The sequence below is a fragment of the Eptatretus burgeri genome, chromosome 10 (assembly GCF_056783735.1).
Source record: "Eptatretus burgeri isolate ZD-2024b chromosome 10, Ebu_testis_v1, whole genome shotgun sequence".
NCBI classification, from domain to species: Eukaryota; Metazoa; Chordata; class Myxini; order Myxiniformes; family Myxinidae; genus Eptatretus; species Eptatretus burgeri.
In genome coordinates this window covers 55865280-55890558 of record NC_140970.1, presented here as the reverse complement: position 1 = coordinate 55890558, position 25279 = coordinate 55865280, and the positions used below count along the sequence as shown (strand labels likewise).

The 25279-nt window shown below is 41.3% G+C and overlaps 1 protein-coding gene across 4 annotated transcripts in view; it reads right to left on the bottom strand.

Moving 5' to 3' along the window:
• Nucleotides 1-25279, bottom strand: part of SEC24B (SEC24 homolog B, COPII component) — a 159857-nt gene that overhangs the window by 27876 nt on the left and 106702 nt on the right. For all 4 annotated transcript variants that reach the window (XM_085898464.1, XM_085898462.1, XM_085898463.1 and 1 more), the window contains 6 exons: nucleotides 23539-23657; nucleotides 18784-18839; nucleotides 8836-9042; nucleotides 8019-8142; nucleotides 4782-4940; nucleotides 3684-3857 (listed from right to left, as the gene is read on the bottom strand). In XM_085898464.1, coding sequence (XP_085754590.1) covers nucleotides 3684-3857; nucleotides 4782-4940; nucleotides 8019-8142; nucleotides 8836-9042; nucleotides 18784-18839; nucleotides 23539-23657 — 839 coding nt within the window. The remainder of the gene's footprint in view (nucleotides 1-3683; nucleotides 3858-4781; nucleotides 4941-8018; nucleotides 8143-8835; nucleotides 9043-18783; nucleotides 18840-23538; nucleotides 23658-25279) is intronic.

Below are 25279 nucleotides of genomic sequence, written 5' to 3'. Positions count from 1 at the left end.
ACGAGTGTGGGGAACTGGTTTCATATGAATGGTCTTATGACACAAACCACATATCTATAATGTCATGACCCCCCCCGACTTTCGGGGGCTACGGACTAAACAACAATCAACTCACGTCGTTTTGGCGAGTCTTCACTAGCAAGCTCGGTGAATACAACGTTTCAACAAGAGAAGGTAATCTCGTTTGATGCTGGTTTCATGCAAATCGAATAAGAATTGACTGAGTTATGCCGAAAACCGCATATTTTTCAAGGGCGTGACCCCCCCCGACATTTTACCCCAACCGGTGACATGTGTTATGACGCCATTGTGTCACAAGATTGGGCATTAAATTCTGAACATTTTGGTGCTGGGTTCATGAAAAGCGGACAAGAATTGACCGCGTTATGACAAAAACCGCATATTTTTCAAGGTCGTGACCCCCCTGACCTTTGACCCCTAACCGGTAACAAGAGTATGGGCGTCATTGTGTCATATTGCATATCACAAAATGAGGCGTTGAATTCTGAACATTTTGGCGTTAGTTGCATGCAAATTGAATAAAAATTGACCGTGTTATCGTAAAAAGACGATTTTGACCTTTTCGTGACCTTGACCTTGACCTTTGACCCGAACGATCCCAAAATCTAATCGAATGCTTCCTGGCTAATAACCAATCATCCCACCAAATTTCATGCAATTTGGTTTAATACTTTTTGAGTTATACGAATCACAAGATTACAAATAAATAAATAAATAAATAAATACACGCCGACCAAAACATAACCTTTCGCAGAATGCGAAGGTAATGAAAACATAATGCCCCCAGCAACTTCCGCTGGAAGGTATAAATAAAAAAAAACACCAAATACACACACATGCATTGGTGTCATTGTCCTACAAACACAACAACATGTTGTTACGGTTGTGGAAATTCGCATTACACCATAAAGAGTCCTCAGGTGAGATAACTCGATAAGTCCATGTGTAGTTAGCCCACACCCGTTGTATAGAGGGAATTTATGTGATCCATTCGGGCTGCGATCCTTCAGTTAGCCATTTTTTCTTTCTCCATTGTTATTTTCGACCATTAAACCGCCAACAACGCAAACAGCCACTACCTTTACCTTCACAACCCCATCCCGCAAACATCGCTTCACCACCATTCCCAAACGAACACCATAACCATCAAACCACCACCGAAAACCCTCCACCACCTTCACCTTTCTCCTTCACAACCAACAACCGCACCACCTGTGAACACTGAACGTCGGGCTGTCTAAGGCCCGTTCGGCGATTGGTGCCAAGCGCACCGAGCCGCGAGCGCGAATGGCGGCCTTTCCGAGGGAGGAATTCGGATCCAAAATACTTCACGCCCACTTCCTCTCCGTCCAATGGGCGAACGCGAGGCGGCTTGGTCCCGACTTCAAACGCGTGTATGTGAAGTCCGTTTATGCAAATATGCGGATCAAGGGAGGTTCACGCCCCTTTTTGCCCGACCAATGGCTGAACAGAGGGTGGCGTGGGCCTGCCTCCAATCACGTTTTGATCCGCATATTTGCATATCGGCTCCTCCTGAGTCCTATAAAGGTGCGAGCGCAAGGCGACTCGCGGAGAAGAGTGGAACAGAGAAAGAGGAGAGTGGAAGCGAGAGAGTGGAACTGGTGGAGCTGAGAGGGCGGCGGGAGTGTGGAACTAAAAGAGGGTGAAGCTTAGCTTGGAGAGAAGTTGCGGAGGAGTTACAGGGAAGACGGCGGATGGTGACAAGGTTGCGGTGTGGGGGTCGCTTGACTCGTCGCGAGATCCAGGCCAGCCAGCCATATCCCTCCCCCCCACTCGCGCTGAGATAGTGCCGAGGGCACCCCCGTTCCCCCCCTCCCCAACCCTAAACGTGGTGCCAACGGGACCGCTCGCGCGGAGCATGCCGGAGAGGACTCGCCGACCATGCCAGGGCACGGAGTCGGGGCGCAGCTGCGCGAACATTGCGGCTTGCCCGCCATCGCGTCACGAGGACGCGGGTAAGACCTCCCCGGTCTATTGGACCTGGCCGATCCTTCAGGATCCACGTACATTTGGTCTACGCACCTGTCTGCCTCCACGCCTATGAGGGTGGCTTTCTTTTTCCTTTGCTTTTTGTGTAAATGCTTGTGGTGGCACTGTCTGATAAGTAAAACTGTGTAAGTGTTGCCGTGTGTCGGTCTTCGTCGGTAGTATCTCTTTTTTTACTGTTTCTTTCTGTGCTTGAATACGTTGCCTTTATTATTATTACTGTGACTGAATGTACGTGCTTGCTTTGTGTCCGTGTGTCGCGCAATAAAATGCTTGCTTGTTGAACTATTCCCGCTCTGCTTCGTCTCCTTTCTTTTTATTGACTCTCCATCCTGCATCTCGTAAGAGATTGGTAGTGGGTGTAAGTTCCTGGTAACTAAACTGAACCGTCGAGGTCAACGATAACTCCGCTCGGTTATCTCTGCAGTACGGAACGAACCGCTTAAGCGGTTCGTGTCCGAAGTCGACCTGCGGCGAGGTACGATCGCCTGATTAACCATCCGCGTAGGTACTTAGGTAGGTCGAGTTTGGCGAACAACCCTATCCTACGCGGGTGGCCGATTGGCACGATTGTGGTGAGGTCGAAAGACCCACCCGTTACTAGCTCCCGGCGTTGTTCCGAGAGGGTCACGACTGAATTGTCCGTCCGGTGGGCGACGTGCCGCGATTCGAGTTACGTGGCTGATCGCACGCCGGCGGGCACGAATTTGCAACAGTATTAATGAGTATTTTTGAACATTAATTGAACTTTTGCAGATCAGCGAAGAAACCACTGTGGCCCGATTTCAGACTTTGTCTCTACTATGTATTAAAATAGCCGGATTTCTCCATCCAGCCCTCTGCCTGTCATACTCTTTTCACCGGTATGGCATTACGTCTAGAGCTAGACTAGGCCTCTATAGACATACATGTCTTCCCGACGTCCAGCATTCAACCCGTCCTGTGCTTATGTATTTCTTTAAAGTTTGATGGGCACATGGGTGGATGAAATGTGCTTCAACCACGATGGTGGGGGTGGGGGGGTGAGTGTTATGATTGACTCTGGTCTTGGTTCCTTCAAGGGCAGGTTTGTGAACTGTCCTGGAGACAGCACTTTTTGGATGTGCACAATCTTGATAAAAGCTCTCCTGCATGGGATCCGAGTTCAAGTTCAGATGTGGTGATTATTCGGGTGCAAATAATCCCCCTCCTCCTCCTCCTCCTCAGACACAGGATCCTCAATAGAAGACCCTAATGATGAGGCAAGAGAACTAGCGATTTAGATGGGACGAAGTCTTCTCACCATTGCATGTAAGGCAAGAGAGAATGGTGTTGCGAATACGTTTTGTATTTTTTTTTTTATGGGACTATCGTGCTTTGATCAATGGAGTGCTTCATGTCAATATTCTTATGAAATCAATGAACATACGACTGAAAATCTCCAATTTACGACAACGCAAATCACTTTTGCCATTATCGAATGTGCTGCATCATGTTGACGATATTTTTTCAATATCTTATCGAGCCCGTAATATTGATATATCGCCCAGCCCTAGTATATCCACAAGGACGTTAGCTAATGGAAGAGCATCATCGCAAACAAAATGATGTGCAAAGACAGAAGCAAATATTAAAAGCACAACTCATAGCACAGTTGTGTAGTATAAAATCCGAACCCTTTGAGGATGTGTACAGTAGAGCAGCTTGGAAGGAGGCTGTGTTGCAGTTGGAGAGCGAGTCCTCGACACTGATCTGTACAGCAAATCCAGCATCAGGGTTCACATTGGGCAGCGATAGCAGGTCAGTGGAGCGGACAAACAAGTTCCCATGGAATGTGTGCACAGATAGTCCTGAATCGCACACATCAATCTGTGTTCAGTGACGAATATGAAGAAATGAATAAACACAAACAAAAACTGTACGTACACCCTATGTTGTGATCATCTTCTTTTATATGTAGTACAAGGCTTTGGGTGGCAACATTGGCTGGTGAAGGGGAAAAGGGGCTGTGCCACTGATGCAATGCCCCCTGTAGGTTAGAGCTGGAATTTGTAAATCATTGTGGGTGCCAGCGATGGCTCGCATACTCTTTATGAAGGACACCAGTGGATATTTAACCTCTAACAACTAATACCGGTAGATGGGACGCCCATTTTAACATCCACCTGAGGGATGGCGCATACACATTGATGATCCACTCAGTCTGTGAAACACCGGGATGACAGTTTATAGTTGGCTCGAGATTCGATCCCAGGTGAGACAGCACAGAGACAAGTGTGTGTACCTTTAGGCTATCTTGTTAGCCCCTTACTTTGTGATGATTGATGCTATTATCAGAAGCAGAAGAGATGGAAAAAACATTTTTCAAATTTTGTATGCAGTCAGGATCATGGAATAGAAGGAAGGTAATGTGACATCAGGAAGAAAGGCAACAAACAGAGAGTGAGACAAATGGTGGACGGAACAAGCAAGGGAATGAATGCAATATCACTATTATGCGAAATAGCAGGACCATCAGCCATGTAGGGACCGTAATAATAAAAATACAACAAACAAAGGTGTCAAGGAAGTTTCTCATGCCATGTGAAAGAGCCAATGGACAATTCTCCCTCACAAACAATAAAGCAACTGATAACTGTGCCATCATTGTTGGTGATCAACAAATTTATCTGACTTTCGCAAAGGTAAAAGACGACAACATTTTAATTTGTTGAATATCATGCAAGGAAGACCACTCCCCAACCAATCCTTACGACTATTCTTACAAAACCCACCTGTAGTGCAGCGGATCCTCATGACGGCTTCAAAACCAATCTTACGAGTAAGGTAACGGTGGAGGTCTGTACGAAACCTCTTAACTTGTGTGGGGCAATGAATGTGGTGATAGCCAGGATAGTAGTAAACAGCCCCCGAAGAGTAACGAGACAAGCAAGCTGGCAGGCAGATAAAACAAACAAACAAACAAACGAAAAAAAAGAATAAAAGATGGACCTACATAAGCATTACTGTAACAAGTTGGAAAACAAGAAAGGTCTTTAAAATTTCAAACAAATGCTTATACACACAAACACAGACAATTAAATTGCTAAGTTAAATATTTTTCTCAGCAACTCTCTCTGCAATATGATTTCGAAATTAAAGCAAAATCAAGAAAGTTCAAGACTATTTTAAAATGCATTGTAAAACCATCGCACAGTATCAAACCTTTCAACAAAGAGGTCTTGCAAAATTTGAGGCCCATGGATAGATACTATGACAAAGAAACATGGTCACATAGTCGAGATGTTTCTTGTGCACAAGATTCATCCTTCCCAAATTCACATGTTAGTATGCTGAAGGTTTTGGCAATGGATGCAACACCTTTGTGCATTCAGCTGCAACAGCAATTGTATTTGCAAAATAAAAACTTAAACATTCATTCACAATCATGGTGCTAGCATTGAAATGAGAAATGTGTGTGACAAACATTATTTTTGCTGATTGGTGACACATGAAGAGATTGAACAGGAAGATGAGATGGTGGTGCACGTGTGCAATTGGTAATCTCTAGGTTTCAGATGTTGACTGAAGTATTCCATCGTTGGTGGCAATTTCTCACTTGTCTTGTTCATTTGAGCAAAGAACATGGTGCACAGTTTTCAGTGAGGTTTGCTTCTTTCAACAGAACATTTATTATTCTACGGCTCTACCATCCTATTAAATCTCATAACATCCCATTTATGCACACCTGACAGGCATAAAAAGTAGTTTAAAAAAATTACCCCCGTGTGGGGGTGACGGTCATCTGTATAATACCACAAGTTCTCAATGTTCAGTTATGACTGAAGACTACTGCGCAGTTCTACTGTGCAGCTCGAACTGCGCAGTTTGGTTAAAGATGACTCGGCATTTTGGTGCGCGCCCACAAAATTATATTTTGAAAATAAATGCCGACGTTTACATTTCGGGTTTTGAAACTTTTGCACCTTCGGCGGAAAATGTATAAATATACAAGGGCAGATGCTATGCAATGACACCATTCACTAACTTTTACCATGCCCAGTCGAGAATATATAGCCTCCTGAAGGTAGGGCAGTTTTTGCAAACTTTGAAGTCATGTGACGCGAAAACAAAAGCGAAATTCGAAAATCCGTCCTGACCAAATTTAGATATTGTCCCATACATTCATATGCCACAATCAAATTCAAGATTGCTTGAGAAATGTAGGAGATAGATTTTGAAAATCGTCATTTTCGCATTTTTTGCCAACTTTGAAGTCATGTGACACGAAAACGAAAGCGAATATCGAAAATCAGGCCCGACCAAATTTAGATATTGTCCCATAGATTCATATGCTACAATCAAATTCAAGATCGCTTGAGAAATGGCGGAGGAGATAGAATTTGAAAATCGTCATTTTTGCAACTTCAAAGGCCTCATGACCTTGACCTTGACCTTCGGTGACCTTGAAAGTCATACCATCGTGACCGTCTCATCGACCTCTATCAGGATCACTAATGACCAGATCTCCCGCTTCAACTTCATTGTGAAAGGACGGATGGACGGATCGAAGGACATCGACACCCATATTATTAGGTCATGCTCGAAGAGATGACCTAAAAAGAAAAAAGTTCTTTGACATTTGAGATTTTTTGGCCATGACAGATTGTGGCAAACCATGTTTCCCCATGGTCTCGGGTTGCTCTCCTGAATTTGTTTTTTTAATTTATTTATATTTTCATTTATGTACGCTTTGATGGTTCTGTGATTTTCCCAGCTGTATCAGCTTTGATGTCCGTCGGCACGCAGAATCACATTACTATGCTTCCCCATTGTCTCGGGTCGTTCACCTGCATTAATTTTTTTTTAACTTTTAATTTTCATTTATTTATATTTTTATTTACGGATGCTTTCCGTAGATCTTTGGGGTCTTAAAGGGTTTCTTTGAAGTATTTTGGGTCTAAAGGGTCTTTTGGGGTCTTAAAGGTTAGGTTTAAGGGGTCTCAATAGTCTAATCAAAAGGGTCAAAACGTTTAAAATGTACAATCCTTCTTCTGTCTTCTTCTTTCGGCTGCTCCCGTTCGGGATCGCCACAGCGGATCATCTGTATGATCCGCATAGTGATTTGGCACATGTTTTACACCGGATGCCCTTCCTGACGCAACCCTGGTCGCCTCTTACGACACAGGGATATGGTACACCTATTCTAACCGGGGCATACACCGGGACCAGTACACTGGTACTCATTTCGCCGACCTCGGAAGGATGACAGGCTGAGTCAACCCCCTGGTGTTAATTCAGCGGCCAACGGGGCTTGAATTCAGGACCTTTTGGATCCTAAGCCGCTACCCTAACCACTATGCCAACACCAGGCTACTTTAAATGTACAATCCAATAGTATGTAATTAATAGACTACGTGTAGTCAGGGTGCAACTGACGTTTAATCAGTACCTAATTAACAGACATATAGTCATACGGCTTCACGGATGGACGGGGACTCAAGGGTCATTTGGAATCTTAAAAGGCTGAGGTGGTGGATGAAAATACCCTTAGGACAACCCCCGAGTAGGACTTGGTCTGTGTACCAAATGTGGTGGTTGTCGGCCCAGAATTCTTTGCAAAAAACATGAACAGACAGACAAATTATATTTATTCGATTATTAGATTATATTTGAATTAAATAAGTATTAATTCGTCATTTAATTAATTGAAGTTGAACTGTCTATACTCACCCGAAGGGTAGCTAAACAGTGAGTTATGTACATAAATAAAATAATCTGACAAGGCCCAAACATCCACAGCTATCGAAATGCATCTTTCAAAACACCACCTGACCCTTCTCTCCTGTGGATGTGTCAAAGAGTTGACCAAGTAATTTCCCACAAGTTACACAAATTCAACAGCAAATGTTAAAATTACCACATGATATGGTTCGCAATTTGTCACTTCAGCAGCATATACCATCTCATAAATCAAAGTTCACGGCAGTCGTGAGCAAACCCCATTCACGAAAAGCACAGTAAAAACTCACACAGCGAAGCAATATCCATGTACTTATTGCCAAGAACAAACAGGTCCATAGCTATCTGCTGGCCTGAACATTCAAGTGCTAGGCGCTTGTAGAAATCTGTTGCTGGTCCAAGGTGTAGAATATTCTGCAAAATAAAATATAAAGTAATATATATTTTTTTAATCATCAAGAGAGCTACAGCAAAATCAAAAAGTGAACCACACCAAACTGTTGTCATGGAAAAAGTCAAAGATAGTGGACCAGCTGCTAACTGCCTGTACTTTCACTTTTCAATTATTTTTTTTTTCTGTACTTTTCATCCAACTCTACACCTTTATGTCATCACAGATATTAATTTTGCATACATTTTGCAATACCTTGTCATTTTTTTCCTTGCTTTCCTTAAATCTCAAAAATTGCATTGTCTTCAATAAGTACGTGGATTGTTTTGAATTCGTCCTCAAAAAAAACACAATTTCCTATTCACCCAACTGTCGATTTGTTGCAAGCTAAATGGAAGTTAGCTTTTCTTGGGTTGCAGGTATGCCTGGTATTGGCTTAATGGTTAGGGTGGTGGGTTTGGGATCCTAGGTTCCTGAGTTCAAATCCCACTCGGCTGTTTAATTAATATCAGGTGGGGTTGACTCTGCCTGTCATCCTTCCGAGGTCGGCAAAATGAGTGCTAGCTTGCTGGTATCCTGTGTCGGAGTGGCGACCCGTCCAGGATTGTGCCCAAGAGCCAAGGAGACTGCTTAGGCAGCAACAATACTCTGCACAGAGTATGGTCCCAATGGATGGATGGGTTGTAAGCACACCATAAATGAAGGACATAACTTGCCTGAGAATCTGAGCGACGATTTGGGTCTTCACGTGGATGTAGCACTCCGACACCCAATGATGGTAACTGACTCAAAAAGACCGTCACACGGCCACCAACTGCAGCCATGAGAAGCTGGGCGGCTTGTAAAGCTGGACCAAATGCACAACGGGTGTCGCGAAGTTGAGTCACAGTGGCTGGTAAGGCCTGTAATAGTTCTTGCACAAGCTGGAGATGAAGAAAGTGGTGTGTCAAAATGCAAAACATTCACAAGCCAATCGATAAACAAAATATCATACAATAAAACAATACGAACAGTTTTTCAAAGGGGAAAATAATCAAGGCATGCAATTAAAGGAAGCTGTGCATTTGGTTTCCTCATTGCATAAAGATTCAAACAAAATTGAGAAATTCTTACGAAAGAACATGAACGTCATTTTCAATTTCTCAAGATTTTCATACAGAGAAATTGGTATATTGAGTGTAAAGCATTCTGTCCTTCACAAGGGAGGTTCCAAGAATCTGGAGGGTATCTACAACTTGTTTTACCAAGGCTTTGCATTTCATTTGGAACTACATGACAACCTTGTTGCTCACTTTGACAGAACTTGAGGACACTGAGGTGCTTTACAAGGCGATCTACTGTGAGGCCTAGCTAAAGCTTCATGTGCTTTTTCTGCAGTTTGCCATCTTGCAGGTCCAAATATAGCACATGTGGCAGGGGAAACCGCATCATCTGCTTTGCTCTTGATGAGGCACAACAGTAGCTTAAGCAACTTATGGAGGTTATTGCCAAGAAAGGGAAGCATTGGTAGATGTATCTGGGAAAGTGCAAAGAAGCGAGTCAACCTTGGCCAAGGATCGGAAACAAATGAGTCGACCTTCAAATACAAGTTCCTTTGGGTTTGCGACACTGTAATGAATGGCTGTTTCAGGAATGGGAACAATCCCTTTCAACATAGCTGCAACATACTTCATGATATATGGCAAACATATCGAGAGGATGCTTTGCCGCAGGCACCAAAAACAAAGTAGGCTATATAAACCATAAACCATAAACAAATCTGCACTTTTCCTTCACTATTGCCAAGTGTAAAATGAAGGTTGTTTCAGGTAGAAATAACCCGATGCCTATAAAAAATTTAAATCCTGACTATTATATACTAAAGGATTGTGATTGTATTCTGGAAGAAGATAAATAAATCAGTTAAATGAAGAACTAGAGAGTTCAAAGAACACAATACCCCACGCAGTGTTACTATAATTTTACTAAAATAATGATCTTAACGATCATTAAAATATATATATATATATATATATATATATATATATATATATATATATATATATATATATATATATATATATATATATATATATATATATAATAATCACACCCATGTCCAAAGGAAGTGGTTCAGTTTGGCATTTAATTTGAAATAACCAAGGCCAGGAAATGAATGAAACCCATTAGAATTACCCTTTAGAACCCATTAGAATTACCCTTAGAACCCATTAGAATTACCCTTTAGAACCCTCTCAAATTATGCTTTAGAACTCTTTAGAATCCTTTTGAATTACCCTGAAGAACCCATTATAATTACCCTTTAGAACCCATTATAATTACCCTTTAGCATTACCCTTTAGAACCCTTTAGCATTACCCTTTAGAACCCTTTAGCATTACCCTTTATAACCCTTTAGTCTTACCCTAAGGAACCCTTTGGCATTACCCTTTGGAACCCTTTAGCATTACCAATTGGAACCCTTTAGCATTACCAATTGGAACCCTTTAGCATTACCAATTGGAACCCTTTAGCATTACCAATTGGAACCCTTTAGAACCTTCTCGAATTACCCTTTTGAACCCTCCCAAATTACCCTTTAGAACCCTCTCAAATTACCCTTTAAAACCCTTTAGGATTAAGCTTTAGAACCCTTTAGCATTATACTTTCGAACCCTTTAGCATTATGCTTTAGAACCCTTCAGCATTACGCTTTAGAACCCTCTAGAATTACCCTTTAGAACCCACTAGATTGACCTTTTAGAACCCTCCAGAATGACCATTTAGAACCCTCTAGAATTATCCTTTACAACCCTCTCAAATTACCCTTTAGAACCCTCTTGAATTACCCTTGAGAACGCTTTAGCATTACCCTTTAGAACCCTCTCAAATTACGCTTTAGAACCCTCTCGAAATACCCTTTAGAACCTTCCTGAATTACCCTTTAGAACTTTCTTTAATTACCCTTTAGAACCTTCTTTAATTACCCTTTAGAACCTTCTTTAATTACCCTTTAGAACCTTCTTTAATTACCCTTTAGAACCTTCTTTAATTACCCTTTAGAACCTTCTTTAATTACCCTTTAGAACATTCTCGAATTATCCTTTAGAACCCTCTCGAACTACTCTTTAGAACCTCCTTGAATTACCCTTTAGAACCTTCTTTAATTACCCTTTAGAACCTCTTGAATTACCCTTTAGAACCTTCTTGAATTACCCTTTAAAACCTTTTTGAATTACCCTTTAAAACCCTCTCGAATTACCCTTTACAACCCTCTCGAATTACCCTTTAGAACCCTTTCGAACCCTCTCAAATTACCCTTTAGAACCCTTTAGCATTACACTTTTGAACCCTTTAGTATTACCCATTACCCTTGAGAACCCTTTCAAATTACCCTTCAGAACCTTCTTTAATTACCCTTTAGAACCCTCTCGAATTACCCTTAAGAACCCTCTCAAATTACCCTTTAGAACCCTCCCAGATTACCCTTTAGAACCCTCTCAAATTACCCTTTAGAACCCTCTCAAATTACCCGTTAGAACCCTCTTAAATTACCCTTTAGAACCCTCTCAAATTACCCTTTAGAACCCTCTCAAATTACCCTTTAGAACCCTTTAGAATCCTCTCAAATTACCCTTTAGAACCCTTTAGAATCCTCTCAAATTACCCTTTAGAACCCTTTAGAATCCTCTCAAATTCCCCTTTAGAATCCTCTCAAATTCCCCTTTAGAATCCTCTCGAATTACCCTTAAGAACACTCTCAAATTACCCTTTACAACCGTCTAGAATTACCCTTTAGAATTAAACACAGTGGGTTAGAAAGGTTCTTCATTTTTGACGGACGGATGGTCGGACGGATATTGGATGGAAGAAAGGACATACCCAAATATTGAAGTGGCTTCACTGCTTTTAAAAATCTGAAAAGTTTATTGCTAATGAAGTGGTCAAGTTCAAGCAATCCCGAACACTACCCTTGTACACCACCCCAATGTTTTTTGCATACATAGTTGAGGCTCGCTAGTACACTGAAAGGATCAGGCCGCAACAGACCAAAACAGGACGCAAAACATGCATGCATGGGGTGAACAAGTTGGACACAAAGGATGCACGGGGTGGACAGGATGGACACAGAAGGAACCTCCAAAGAGGGAAAACTAGAACGTTGGGAGGAGGAATTTGGGTGGGGTTAGTGAGGGTAGAAAATATTATAATTTAGATTGGAGATGATCTGAGATGGTGGTGAACAGCTGTCTTGAAGACCTGGATGGAAGAATGGGATTGAAGAGGATGTGAAAGTTGATTCCACAGGTGGGGAGAAAAAAAAATTTTAAAAAAAGAGGAAGAAATGAGTGGTGTACAGTGATCCTGGATTTAGGTCATTTCACCAGAAGGGGGTTGATGGTGCACTGTGTGAGCCATGCAGAAACCTGGAGGGGGAGGGGTGTGGAAGGCAAAGCACAAAAAGAGCAAAGAGTGCAATACCAGAAAGGAGGCGCAATAAGGCAGAGAGACCACCGACCTGTCTGTGATGGCGAGGTGATGGGCCCATTGACTCATCTTCATCACGAGAGATTACAATAACCTCAAAGGCCTTGGTTTCCACAACATTAAGCTGAGCAAGATGTGAGGTATGGATAGCCAGCCCAAGGGGGAGAGCAGAACTCCATCAAGCTGCAAATGAAGGCCTTGTAGTAGGTGGATAGGAGTTCAGTTGTGCCAAGGAAGGATTTTGTATGATGGAGGATGCCCAGTCGGCAGCTGACTTTGGAGGTCAACAATGAAATGTGGTTGGCCCAAGAAAGATCATGGCTGATAGTGAGACCCAACAGTTTGAATTACTGAACTTCATCAAGAGGATTGTTAGGAAAGTACACTACTGGTCAAAAGTTTTAGAACACCCCCATTTTTCCAGTTTTTACTGAAATTGAAGCAGTTTAATGTTTCAATGTACTCTGAAATTAAAGTATAGAGCAAATAAACAATTGCAGATAAAAAAAGAAATCATGGAATCGTTTTGTTGAACAAAATTTTATCTAAATTTTTGACGCATCAATGTAGCCACCTTTTGCAGATATAACAGCCGAACATACTCGTGGCATTCTTTCCGCAATGGAGATCAAATATTGTTCGGAAAGTTCTTCCCAAACACTGTTGCAGAAGTTCCCACAAATGTGTTGCACTTGCAGGTTGCTTTGCTTTCACCCTTCTGTCCAATTCATCCCAAACCAGCTCGATGGGGTTTAAGTCTGGAGACTGTGCTGGTCATTCCATGACTGGAAGCCTACCATCTTGTTCTCTTCTTCTAAGGGAGTTCTGACATAGCCTGGAGGTATGTTTTGGGTCGTTATCTTGCTGTTGGATGAACCACTGACCAACTAGATGTCGACCAGAGGGTATTGCATGGTGCTGCAAAATGCTGCGGTAGCCCTTTTGGTTCAGGGTGCCTGTCACTCTGTGCAAGTCACAACTCTGGATCCAGCAAAAGGGCCCCAGATCATCACACTTCCTCCTCCATGTTTGACAGTTGGTGTCACACACTGAGGAACCATCTTTTCGCCTATTTGACGGCGTACAAAAACCCTGTGTGATGAACCAAAGATTTCAAATTTTGATTAATCGGTCCACAAGACCTTCTTCGAGTTTTCAGTAGTCTACTAACGGTGCTTCATGGTTCAGGCAAGCCTCTTTTTCTTATTTTGCCATCTTAGAAATGGCTTTCTTACTGCCATTCGACCTGTCAAACCTGAAGCTCGAAGTCTTCTCTTCACAGTTGAAACTGAGACTTCCTTACTTCAACCAGTGTTAAGCCGTGCTTGAAGCTGGTGTCCTGTGAGCCACCTATCACGCAAGCTGCTGACTCGGAAACTTGTCTTTTGATTGTGTTGTGGCTTTGGGTCTGCCAGACCTCTTCCTGTCAGAGTTTCCTCCAGTTTCCAAGTGCCCTTTGATGGTGTTGGAAACTGTACTCACTGTCACCTTGACTTACTTTGCAATTTCTCAAAAGGAAAGACCTTCACTTTTAAGGGTTATAATGGTCTGTCTGTCTTCCTTTGTTAATTGTCTTTTTCTCACCATTATGATAGCAATATACGACTTCCTGCAGTGCAATATTGTCCAAATAATGCTTCAGAGGATGTAGTAACACAGTCTGCTCCAACACTGCTTTTATACAGACAGAGGGTTTGTAACTAATCAACAAATGTTAGGACACCTGTAGGAATTGTTTGCATCAACTTTCAAGGTTTAATTTACTTCCATTGCTGCAGAACAGCTTGCAGTTGCAAACCCATTACTTGTTCCCTGAAAAGGGCCTTTTTTAACAACTCTGAAATTTACATTATTTTTCAGTTTTTGGGAACCTAAACTTTTTTTTTTAACCTCTGGCAGTTTACAACGAAGCTTTGTACCATTTCAGGTTATTCACTGGACTTGAACAACTTAAATTGCAGTGAAAAATGGAAAAATAGGGGTGTTCTAAAACTTTTGACCAGTGGTGTAGATTGGAGGGTTTGCCATATGGTCCTTTCGGAGAGATAGTGAGAGTGTGTCTTGATTGAAAGATATATTCTCAGTGTTTGACCAGCTTGTGATTTTTCCAAGTTCTGAAGAGAGAGAGAGAGAGAAAAGACTGCTGCCTGCCTGTCTGAAGGATAAGGGACGGCAGAGGGTGGAATCAGAAAATAGATGAAAGGGATTTTCCAGAGTCAGAAAGATCATTGATGAAGATCAAGAATAGGGCCCAGAACACTGCCTTGGGGCACTACGACCTTGACAAGGAGAGGAGATGAAAGGATTCCATTGACAGCTTCACGTTAGCTTCAAGATTTGAGAAAGTCAGTAAGCCATGTGTGAAGTTAGCCTTGGATGCCATAGGCAGAGAGTTGAGAGAGTAAGGTAGGACACCAGACTGTATCAAAAGCACAATATATGTCCAGAGAGATGACCCTGATCTCATGTCTGACATTAAGGGCCTCCATACATTGTTGGGTGAGCAGAAGCAGCATGTCCAAGGTGGAGTGACCTGGTCTGAAACGAATGAGGTTGTTGGAGAAAAGGAAGGATTTCATATCAACTGCAATGATGGATTGATTCTATGACCTTGCTGATGATTCAAAGTAAGCCGATAGATAGGTCTGTGGTTAAGGAGATCAGTTCTTGTACCTTTTTATGTAATGCAGGGATGTTGGCAAATTTACAAGTAGATGGAAGATGACCTCATGCAAGTGATTGTGAAAAAGGTAGAGAGAGGATGTGAAAAAGGCAGAGAGAGGATGTGAAAGAGCAGCAGAGCAGGTTTTTAGGACACACGAGCTGATGCGGTCCAGTCCAGTATCAGAATCAGAGTTGAGGGTTGGCAGAACATTTTCCACCTTCTCAGGTGCAAAAGACACAAGAGTGCAGGAGCAGTTGGGTATGACAGGGAAGGATGGCTATTGAGAGTGACGTGTTGGGGACACATGATTTCAAAGCAAACACAGAATAGAGGTATTCAGCCTTCTCAAGAGCAAAGTCTGCAGTGGTGTCATTTGAAGAGAGGGAAGGGATGGAAGGGTAACATATTCCAGAGACAGACTTAACAAGGTAACACCAGGTCATAGAGGAAAGAGACGAGTTTGAAAGTTCATTTGTGATGTTGGACAGATGTTCTAGTTTTCTGGAGAGAGAACACACACTTGCTGCAGACTTTTTGGAATGCAATGAGATTGCCTTCGGCCAGATTTACCTTCAATGAAGAGAAGGCAAGTTGATTCAGAGCAACTGCCTGACTTCAGGATTCAGTGTATTATGGGCAGGAAGAAGGGTAGGGTAATTAAAGGTGAGATGGAACGAATCTGTGCATGAGAGAGAGAATATGTTTCTTTGGAAGAATTCCCAGGTTGAGTTAACATAAGGGGCAGTAGATATGGGAAACCAGTCCTGAAGAGAGAGGGATGCTTGAAGTCCCTGCCAATCTGCTTGATCAACCTTTATTAGTCCCCATTAGACTTACCCAAATGGGGCTTATGGATTTGGTCTCGATTTTCGTGTCCGTGAGTGCGGGAATGTACAGTGTATGAGTGTGTGTGCATGTGCGCACACGCTTCCGCAACCATAACTCAGAGACATGGATGGACTGAGTATATTCATACTTGGCACAAAGATAACAAATGAGGGTATACATACGCACATCATTTTGTTTGGGGATGCGATCAAAGATGGCCAAAACAGTGCATCGAACACGTCCTCAACCATTTCTCAGACATGCATAGTCCGATTTTGTTCAAACTTGGCACAAACACAGTACATGAGGGCATACATGTGTGCCTCATTTTATTTTGCGATCTGATCAAAGGATGGCCGACTGGAAGACCGGCGGCCATTTCAGTTGTACATAAATATGGACTGGCCCTTTAACTCCGTCGAGCAAAATTAGTAAAATAACGGGAGCTATGACATTTTATGTCTTTTTTACTTGTTTAAATTGAAGTACTGTAAAACTGGAGGTTTTTGGAAGTATTATGTATGTATCCTGTGTCGGAGTGGCGACCCGTCCAGGATTAAACCCAATAGCCAAGAAGACTGCTTAGGCAGCACCAACCAACTCTGCACAGAGTATAGTCCCAATGGTTGGATGGATGGATGACAGGTGATTTATGTACTGCAGTCTTCAAGTATACAATTCAAGTTAAATAAAATAAAGATTGTAAAAGTCATATAAATAAATAAATTCCAGTTTTTAACCACCATTTTCCGCAGTGTCAATTACATCACCTTGTCTAACACGTCACATTAGTTATTCGTGCCTGTCGTAGGTGTCCATCATGACGTCCTTAAAAACAGGAAGTTTACTGTTTGGAATGATCTTCAATTTTGTTTGACTGCCAGGCTGGCAGAGTGAAAAAAGATTATCTCACTCATCTCTGCAAATGTGCGATCAAGACAAATTCAGAGCCAATGTATGAAAAAGTGAAAGACTCCTCTTCCGATTCGTGTTCAAAATATAATATTCAATTCAAATAAGCTGTTCTTTGATCATAAACTGATGATAATAAACTGATGACAGACAAACAGACAGACTAACGGACGGAAGGACATGAACCAATTGCTTAACCCCGCTTTTTGCTTCGCGTGCCTGGGGTAATGAGTGGGCAGTATTAGCTCTTTATTTATGCACAGTTAAAGCTCCGCCCCTTCCAGCAGAGGGATTGACCTGCCACCAGTGCAATCCAAGCTTCTGCTCCTCTCCTAGCTGAGGGAGTGAAGCTCCACAGGTAAACTTCTGTTTCCGGATATTTTTGTTTACAGGTATGCCAAATTTCAACTTTCTAGCCGATCTAGAAAGTATAAAACATTTCTATCAGTGAATAAGTGAGTGGTTAGAAAGAGCTTTATATTTTACAGAGTTGCAATATACAACATTATTTTAAAAAAAGAAAGTAATGCTCCTTCCGCTCCAAAAATAACTAGCATCCGTTGAAGACAAAGTCTTCGATATCCCCCGCCATAGTAAATGAGGGCAAGTAGCAAAAGGCACCAGTTCAATTTATTCTTGATGTGTGTACCAAATTTCATAAAGAAATAGTTAATAGTTTTGCAACTATGCTCTGGAAACAAAGCTTAACCTCAATTATTTCTTAATACTCAACTTGTTTCCATGGAAAGTGACAAATTTTTTTGGGGAACATCTCTAAATATCAAAAGGCACCAGTTCACGACTTTCTTGATATGTGTACCAAATTTCGTAAATATATCTTGAGGGGATTTGTAGTTAAGCTCCGGAAACGAAATGTGACGGACGTACGGACGGCCGTACGGAACCCATTTCTATATCCCCCGCCAACTTTGTTGGTTGGCGGGGGATAAAAATGAAGGAATATCTACCTGACTTGGCACCCATTATCTTAGAGGACGACAATATCCTTCTGCTTTCTAACTTTACATTAGTCTCTCTGTTCAGATGGCCGGCCAGGTGGTGCGTTCCACCACAGCCTATTTTTAATCTCTTCGCACACAGTTTGCACCTGGCGAAATGTGGATCGGGTACAGAGAAATCCATTCATTACAAGGTGACATTTCAAATCACTCGTCGTTCATCTAGCTCAGTCCTTTGGTATTCGCGATCGTGTCAAATAATATGAAACGGCCAATAATTGAGTGTTATAAATTTTTTTTAAAACAATTCAAACACATGGAAAAAGCTAATTTGGCTTAAAACCGGTTATATTAAACTTCAAAAACAGAACAGAATGAAATGAAATGGAGTGAAATGAAAACAAAATGCAAGCAAAATGGAGGCATGTTTATCGTCATGGAGAAAGCACACAGAAATATCTGTCAAAACAATATTCTTGTTTCACAAAAAACAGAAATACTGGGCCTGATTTGGGGGTTTTGTTATTTGAGGTTGGATCCTGATGAAACTGAAACATCTTTTGATGAGTTTTTGAGCGCATGTACAAATGATGAAAATACCCATCGACTGACTGAGGACACCCTTAAAACATGACAGTATTGTATGGTCAGTTTTTCGTCTAACAATTAGTACTGCACGGCATTACACGAAGGCTATGACGGAATGAACACCAGTTATGATGGCTAGATTATGGAGTTAATGAGTAAGTGAAAGAGTGGATAAGCAAGCAAGTGCTGAGATTAGATATGCAGCTCAAGGAGTAAAAAGACCATGTAAAGCAAAGTTAACTCACCTCCTTGTTTTCTTGCAGATTTACAAGCAAACCATCAGGTGTGGGAAGGAACATTTCTGTGACACAGATGCATAAACAACAAAACTCAAAACAATGGCTTGGACTGAACAAGGTTTGTAATAAGATGATTTATGGTCATTGAGCACATATCACAGCAAATGTAACAAGGAAAGTATATAAGATGGGTGAATGATCGGGAAATTAGATCATAAAAGTTGAATTCCACAATTGTAGATTCATAAAGCAAAGAATGAGCCATGTTGAGGAAGAGTTTTGTCCTGCAGTGAACTGTAATGGCTAGGGTAATGTCAAATCCAGTTATTATTGGGATGAACAGACAAAAACAAAAATGGCTGATTAAAATACCACAAGTTAGAGCTAAAGTTCACCATCATCCCACAGCTACCGCCAGTGGGACCAGTGGAGGATCAGTACGAAGCCATGGCATGGAGCATCAAACCCAAATATCCCTTTTCAGATCAACAAATCCACAAGAAATATGTACGATACCGGTATAAATCCCTTTCTTCCTTTTTTAGGAACAAAAAAAATTCTCTTCATAAATATTTAAAAATAAGAATGAAAAATAAAAACTTCTTGGTATCCTCTCCTCTCTCCTCAACTCAATGAAAATGAGAATAAGACTGTTAGACAAAATTAAGTGGACATGGGAGGAAGCATGTTGATACCGCTGTCACTTTGTTCTGTACAAAGTAAATGTACAAACGTATTGCGATCAAGATCAGAAAATAAAATGATCAATGTATCAATTTATTTTGAGGGTGAGAAACAGGGGTGCGTTTAATACACGGCCACGGTTTGTACACTGGAAAATACGCTACTCAAAAAACCCCACCTTGAATCCCATTTGAGGTTTGCAAAAGAAACACTGGAGATTCTGAAGCCATGTGGCAAAACGTTTTGGGGTTTGATGAAACCAAGATGGAACTTTTTGGCCTAAATGCAAAACGTTACATTTGGCACAAACACAACACAGCACATCACCCAAAGAACACCATCCCTACTGCGAAGCATGGTGGTGGCAGCATCATGTTATGGGGATATTTCCCATCAGCAGGGACTGGGGCACTTGTCAAGATAGAAGGGAAAATGGATGGAGCAAAATACAGGAAAGTCCGAGAGTAAAACCTGCTGCCCTCTGCAAGAAAGCTGAAATTTGGATGGAAGGTCACCTTTCAGCATGACAATGACCCGAAGCACACAGCCAAAGCTACACTGGGGTGGCTAAGGAACAAAAAGATAAATATTCTCGAGTGGCGCAGTCAGAGCCCTGACCTAAATCCAATCGAAAATCTGTGGCATGACGAAGTTTGCTGTCCATCAACACTCCCCCGCAACTTGACTGAGCTTGAACAGTTTTGTGCAGAAGAATGGGAAAATATTGCCCAATCAAGGTGCCAAAGTTGTTGGAGAACTATCCAAACAGACTTAAAGCTGTAATTGCTGTCAAAGTTGCTTCCACCAAGTATGAACTCAGGGGGTGGACATTTATCCAAGCAAGATATTCTAGTTTTGTATTTTTATTCAATTTTCTGAAATTTGTAGAATTTGCTTTTCACTTGGAAGTTGTGGGTTATGATGTGTAAATGAAGGTGGGGAAAGTCTGATTTTATGCAATTTAATTCCAGGTTATAAGGCAACAAAAGGTCAAAATTTTGAAAGTGGGTGTACACTTTTTATAGGTACTGTGTATATTTTCGCTTTAAAAATGTTTTTTCCCTGCAACTGCTTGTCGGATCGATGTGAAAGTTTAACCAAAGGAGTGTCTCCCCATGGAAAATATTAATTGATAACGCTGATGTCATAGGTCACATGTTGTAGCAACCAGACTGGATTAAAGGAAGAAATGCAGATTCATAAAGAAAACTTCATATGTCTGATCACCGATCCGATGTGAGTGAATAATTAAATATATGATGTCATCGGTCATTTGGTCTGGGGGGCCATTTTGAATTGAAAATAAAAACGTTAAAAAAAAAATCTTCTTCTCGAGAACCACAAAACAGATTGATGCAAAAATTTATACATATGATCGCCTCGACATGGGGAATATAGTTTGAAAAATAAATTCATATCCATTGTCATTGATGCAATTTATCCTTAATGTGGACAAAAGTGGTCATTAAATATCCTAATAACCAATCAATAAACAATATAACTACAAACAATGGCAATGTATGTGACACAATAGGGTGCATGGATGATACCGGAATATGGCCCATAACAGCAGTGGGCCGTAAACGTAGTGTTCAGTTAACGATGGTATTTTTGTTCAGAATGAGCATGCGAAGTGAGACTATGCGCTCTACCAAGTGCCGTTCTAGTTTTCAGCAAGAATCAAAACTCTCGACACCTTGGTGTACGAGGTAGATCAAAGTCAGACAGAAACTTGAACAGTGATGCTCACATTTCAAAACAGCGACTTCTAAGGGAATAAGTTTCAGACCTTGAGTTTTGTTTCACGTAGGGGGTAAAAGATCAAAGATGATGTTGACTGAAAGCTTTTTACCTCTGCCAACAAAGGTGGATGGAGGTTATGTTTTCACCCCTGTCTATGAGCACGATATCTCAAAATGTTATGGACCTATTCGAATGAAACTTGGACAGGTTGCGTGTGCGGCAAGGACCAATCGATTCGATTTTGCTCCAGATTGGAATCCAGATCCAATAATTTTTTTAAAGATTATGTAAGTGATTCTTCACCATCGAGAGAGGGCCAAAACGAAATATAGCACGATATTTCAAAACGTTATGGACGGGTTACGACAAAATCAGGGGTATGAGTTGGGTAAGTGACAAGAACAAGCCAATAAGATTTTGGTTCAGCTCAGGATGTAGCCTGGCCTATCAGTGGGATACAAAAGAGTAAACTGTTCAGCCTTGCAGAGGTATGCGCTCTACCAGGTGGCATTTAAGTTTTATTTTGCAATTGGCAGATTATGTTCAGATGACAAAAAAGCTTTCATTTTACACCAAAATCAGCTCTATGACAATTAGAACCCGAGGTATGGCCATCAATGTTGTTAAGGTCAAGCAAGCGGTCATTGACCTCTATCTCAGAAAAATTTGGGCTGTGGAACCCATTAATGAGAGAGCACAAAATCGATGTTTTAATAAAATCAGAGGTGGTCATGTCAGTTGCATGGAATGATTCAGTGTGGAATGACCAAAATTTTAATGTGGAATAATGTTGTATGCTATGTTAATGCAGTTATTTGCAGGAAGGGTAGGAGACAAGACACTGTTGGATCTGCAAGAAGTTGTGATCCTAAACATAGTAGTAAGAAGAACAATTAAACAGCAAAGGAGTTTGGGGCAGGAGGAGGGCCCAATCATAATTATTCATGCAAGAGCAAAAGAGATAGAAAAGAAACAACATATTTGGAAGAGAATAAGAGTTAAGACTGATAAAAAGGCAACTAAATAATAAAGAACACAGCAACGTCTTTTTCTCCAATACAGCCAAAAATTATAGAATGGGTCATATCATTACAGGAGGGTGATTAATATAATCTTTGACTGGAGCAGTGATATATGAGGAGAATATTTCGATTTCTAGATTTGTGAGACATATTTAAGGTGTAAGACTTGAAAAAGATGCAAAGTCATAAGAAAGCACAAATATTAGGGAAGAGAACAGGGTCACATTCTCTCCATTGCTCCATATCATCAGAATTGGGTCAAATTATGAGAGCAATGGGTCAGAAATTATTTGAATACCCTGTAAATAATTAATCAATGATAGGTTTATAGGTTACCGATGCTATCACCATATGGCTTATAATTGTAATGTTTCGTGTAAACACTACATTTTCCAAAATTGTGTGTTCCTTTATCATCACTTCGGTGTGGCCATTTTGTCGAGCACGGCCTCAATTACCATCAATTGGACAGAGCTAAGAGAGTGCAGCGTTACTTTTATCTCAGTACCTTGATCATCAACCAGGGATATTTGGTGACTAATTACATGAGTTTCTTCTTACATTGGCCTACATTAAATAATTGTGATGAGTGATCAGCCTTTCCCTGCGTTTATCTGGCCATAGCACCCTTTGATCGGGTATAGCGAACAAAGGTACCGTCATCCAACATTCCCGCGACCCAAACCAGCTTGAGTGCACAGGCGTCCATTTCATTTTCTGACCGCGTTTCTTCACAAGGCAATGGCCTAACCTTTGACTCGGACAGTGGTACGTGAAGATGTGTTACATATTTAAGCGGAAGGCAGATTCTTTTTCATAAAGATGGGAGGTGCCAAAATAGAAAGGTCATTGTTGGTCATCCAGGAAAAGCCATTGACAAAATAAAATAAAATAAAAGAAAGAAAGAAAGGAGCTTTCGTAGAGTAAGGGAGATGATAAAATGTGGAAGCAAGTCCACAAACAGGAGGGTTCGTGAGATGAACACAAAAGTGAAATACAAAGAGAACAACACCAAAATATTAAACAGCAATAACAAGATGGAAGAAATGGGGGCATTGGCATGTATGGAGAAAAGTTATATAGTTCCTGTTTGTGAAACTTGGTTGATAAAGGTAGACAGAGAAAGAAAAGATTGATAAAAGGGACATAAATCAGAGGTACAGGAACAGCCATTCGGGGTGAAAAGGGAAATCATAAGGTTTGTAATGGACGATATAGGGGTAAAATGTAGATCAAGTCAAAAGGTAGTATAAATCGTAAGGTAATACCAAGGTGCAATAGACTTCCAGAAGAAGGGGGGTGGGAGAATTACCATCAATATCAGACACAACCAGCATGTGAGGCTGTGTGAGTCCTTCCTGTAGTTTGTAGAAATGCACGGAGCCATCAAATGTGAGGAACCCGATGCGGGTTCGTGAATCGCCAGGCAACCTAGTGCAATCACAGGGTACAACAAACTGACATGTAGCAGATGAAAATACTCAGAAAGCACTTTGTGGTGTGTGCAAGACATCAAAATATGACTACATCCCACCAGAAGAGGAGGGAATCCAAAAAGTTTTCTTTTTTTCCTCAATCAAAAATTATACAGCCAAAAACATGACTTATGTTCCACCATGAGGAACTCCCTCCCTGACCGCTGGGGAAAATGTGAGACTCACTGGAAATGGCACGGGAAGGACAAACGTCTGTGCCACATTTACTGGTGCAGGAACGTTACCTCACGAGTGTGAAGGAAAACAACCTTTTGAACCCCCACCAATCATAAGAACAATCTCAGCATGATCATTAAACCTTGCATGTCAACAATTCAGAGAAGTTTAGAAATAAAGAAGTTCTTAGGAGATAAATGGAACCTTGGTATCTCGAGCACAATTCCAAGGATTGTTAAAAGGGGTTGCGGGGGAGGGGAGGGTGTGGGTGGGTGGAACCATACAAACGGATGCACATGGACATGGGTTCAACTAGAACATTTCTTCAAGCACACTATGATAAAAAAAAATAGCTGCCAGAAGACAAGAGCTGTTTAATGGGATAGCCCATATGCGCATGTGTTGAGCAGTCGCCCGATGTGTGTTAACCCGATGATGTGAACACACAAAAAAAGAATCCCAACAGAACATAAGCTTCTCCATGAGGAAATATTAGGTCGGTTTCAATTTTAAAAACTTTTGAAAGTTGCAAGTCTCACCCCTCCCCCCCCCATTTCTTTTCCTTTTGATGAGAAAACACCACTGGTGAAGTTTCAGCCAAATCGAACCGTGTTTAGGGGTCGCTACCGGATATTGAAATTTCGGAATTTTGTGGTTTTAAATATCCCCGTTTGAAAATGTTATGGAACCACTGAATATGGCAGTCCATCTTGAATTGATTATTTTAATTGACTGTCATCGGTAAGATGGCGTGTTCACGATATTGGTCCTGATGGGCCCCGCCCACCACTTCCTTATATGGTCACAGTTATATGGTAATTTGGATATGTTGGTGTATTGTCTTCCAGACTGATCACCCGGTGAACAATAGTCTCATTCGTGAATATGGATCTGAGAAGTAAGGATCCACCAGTGTGGCTGGTCGGAGAGCGTGCTCCTGAGCTATGTGGACGTAAATTGCCATCAAAACGTGAGGTCCTTCAAGTGTTTTTCGATTTTCATCTTACAGAGAAGAAAACAGTCCAGGAAAGTGCAAAATTAGTGACTGAGCAATTAATAAAATTCTGGGACAGAGTGAGAATTCCATATAGACAGACTTATCATGTGATAAAGAAAATCAAGGACGTATTTGCTGACTGGCAGAAACTTCATAAAAACAAGAACAATAAAACTAAAAGGTCACAAACTCACACAGACAAGGAAAACAAGTTCTCTGAAGACCTGGATGATTTGATGGACATAGCACACCAAAATGCTTTAGATATGATTATCATAGAAGAGGATAAATTGTTTCCGATTTCTCAAAGGGAGGATGGGAGACGAGGATACATGGAGTGAAGTTGATACAGATTCAGCAGAGAAAGAAAAACGACGAGAAATGTTTGATACACAAATACAAAA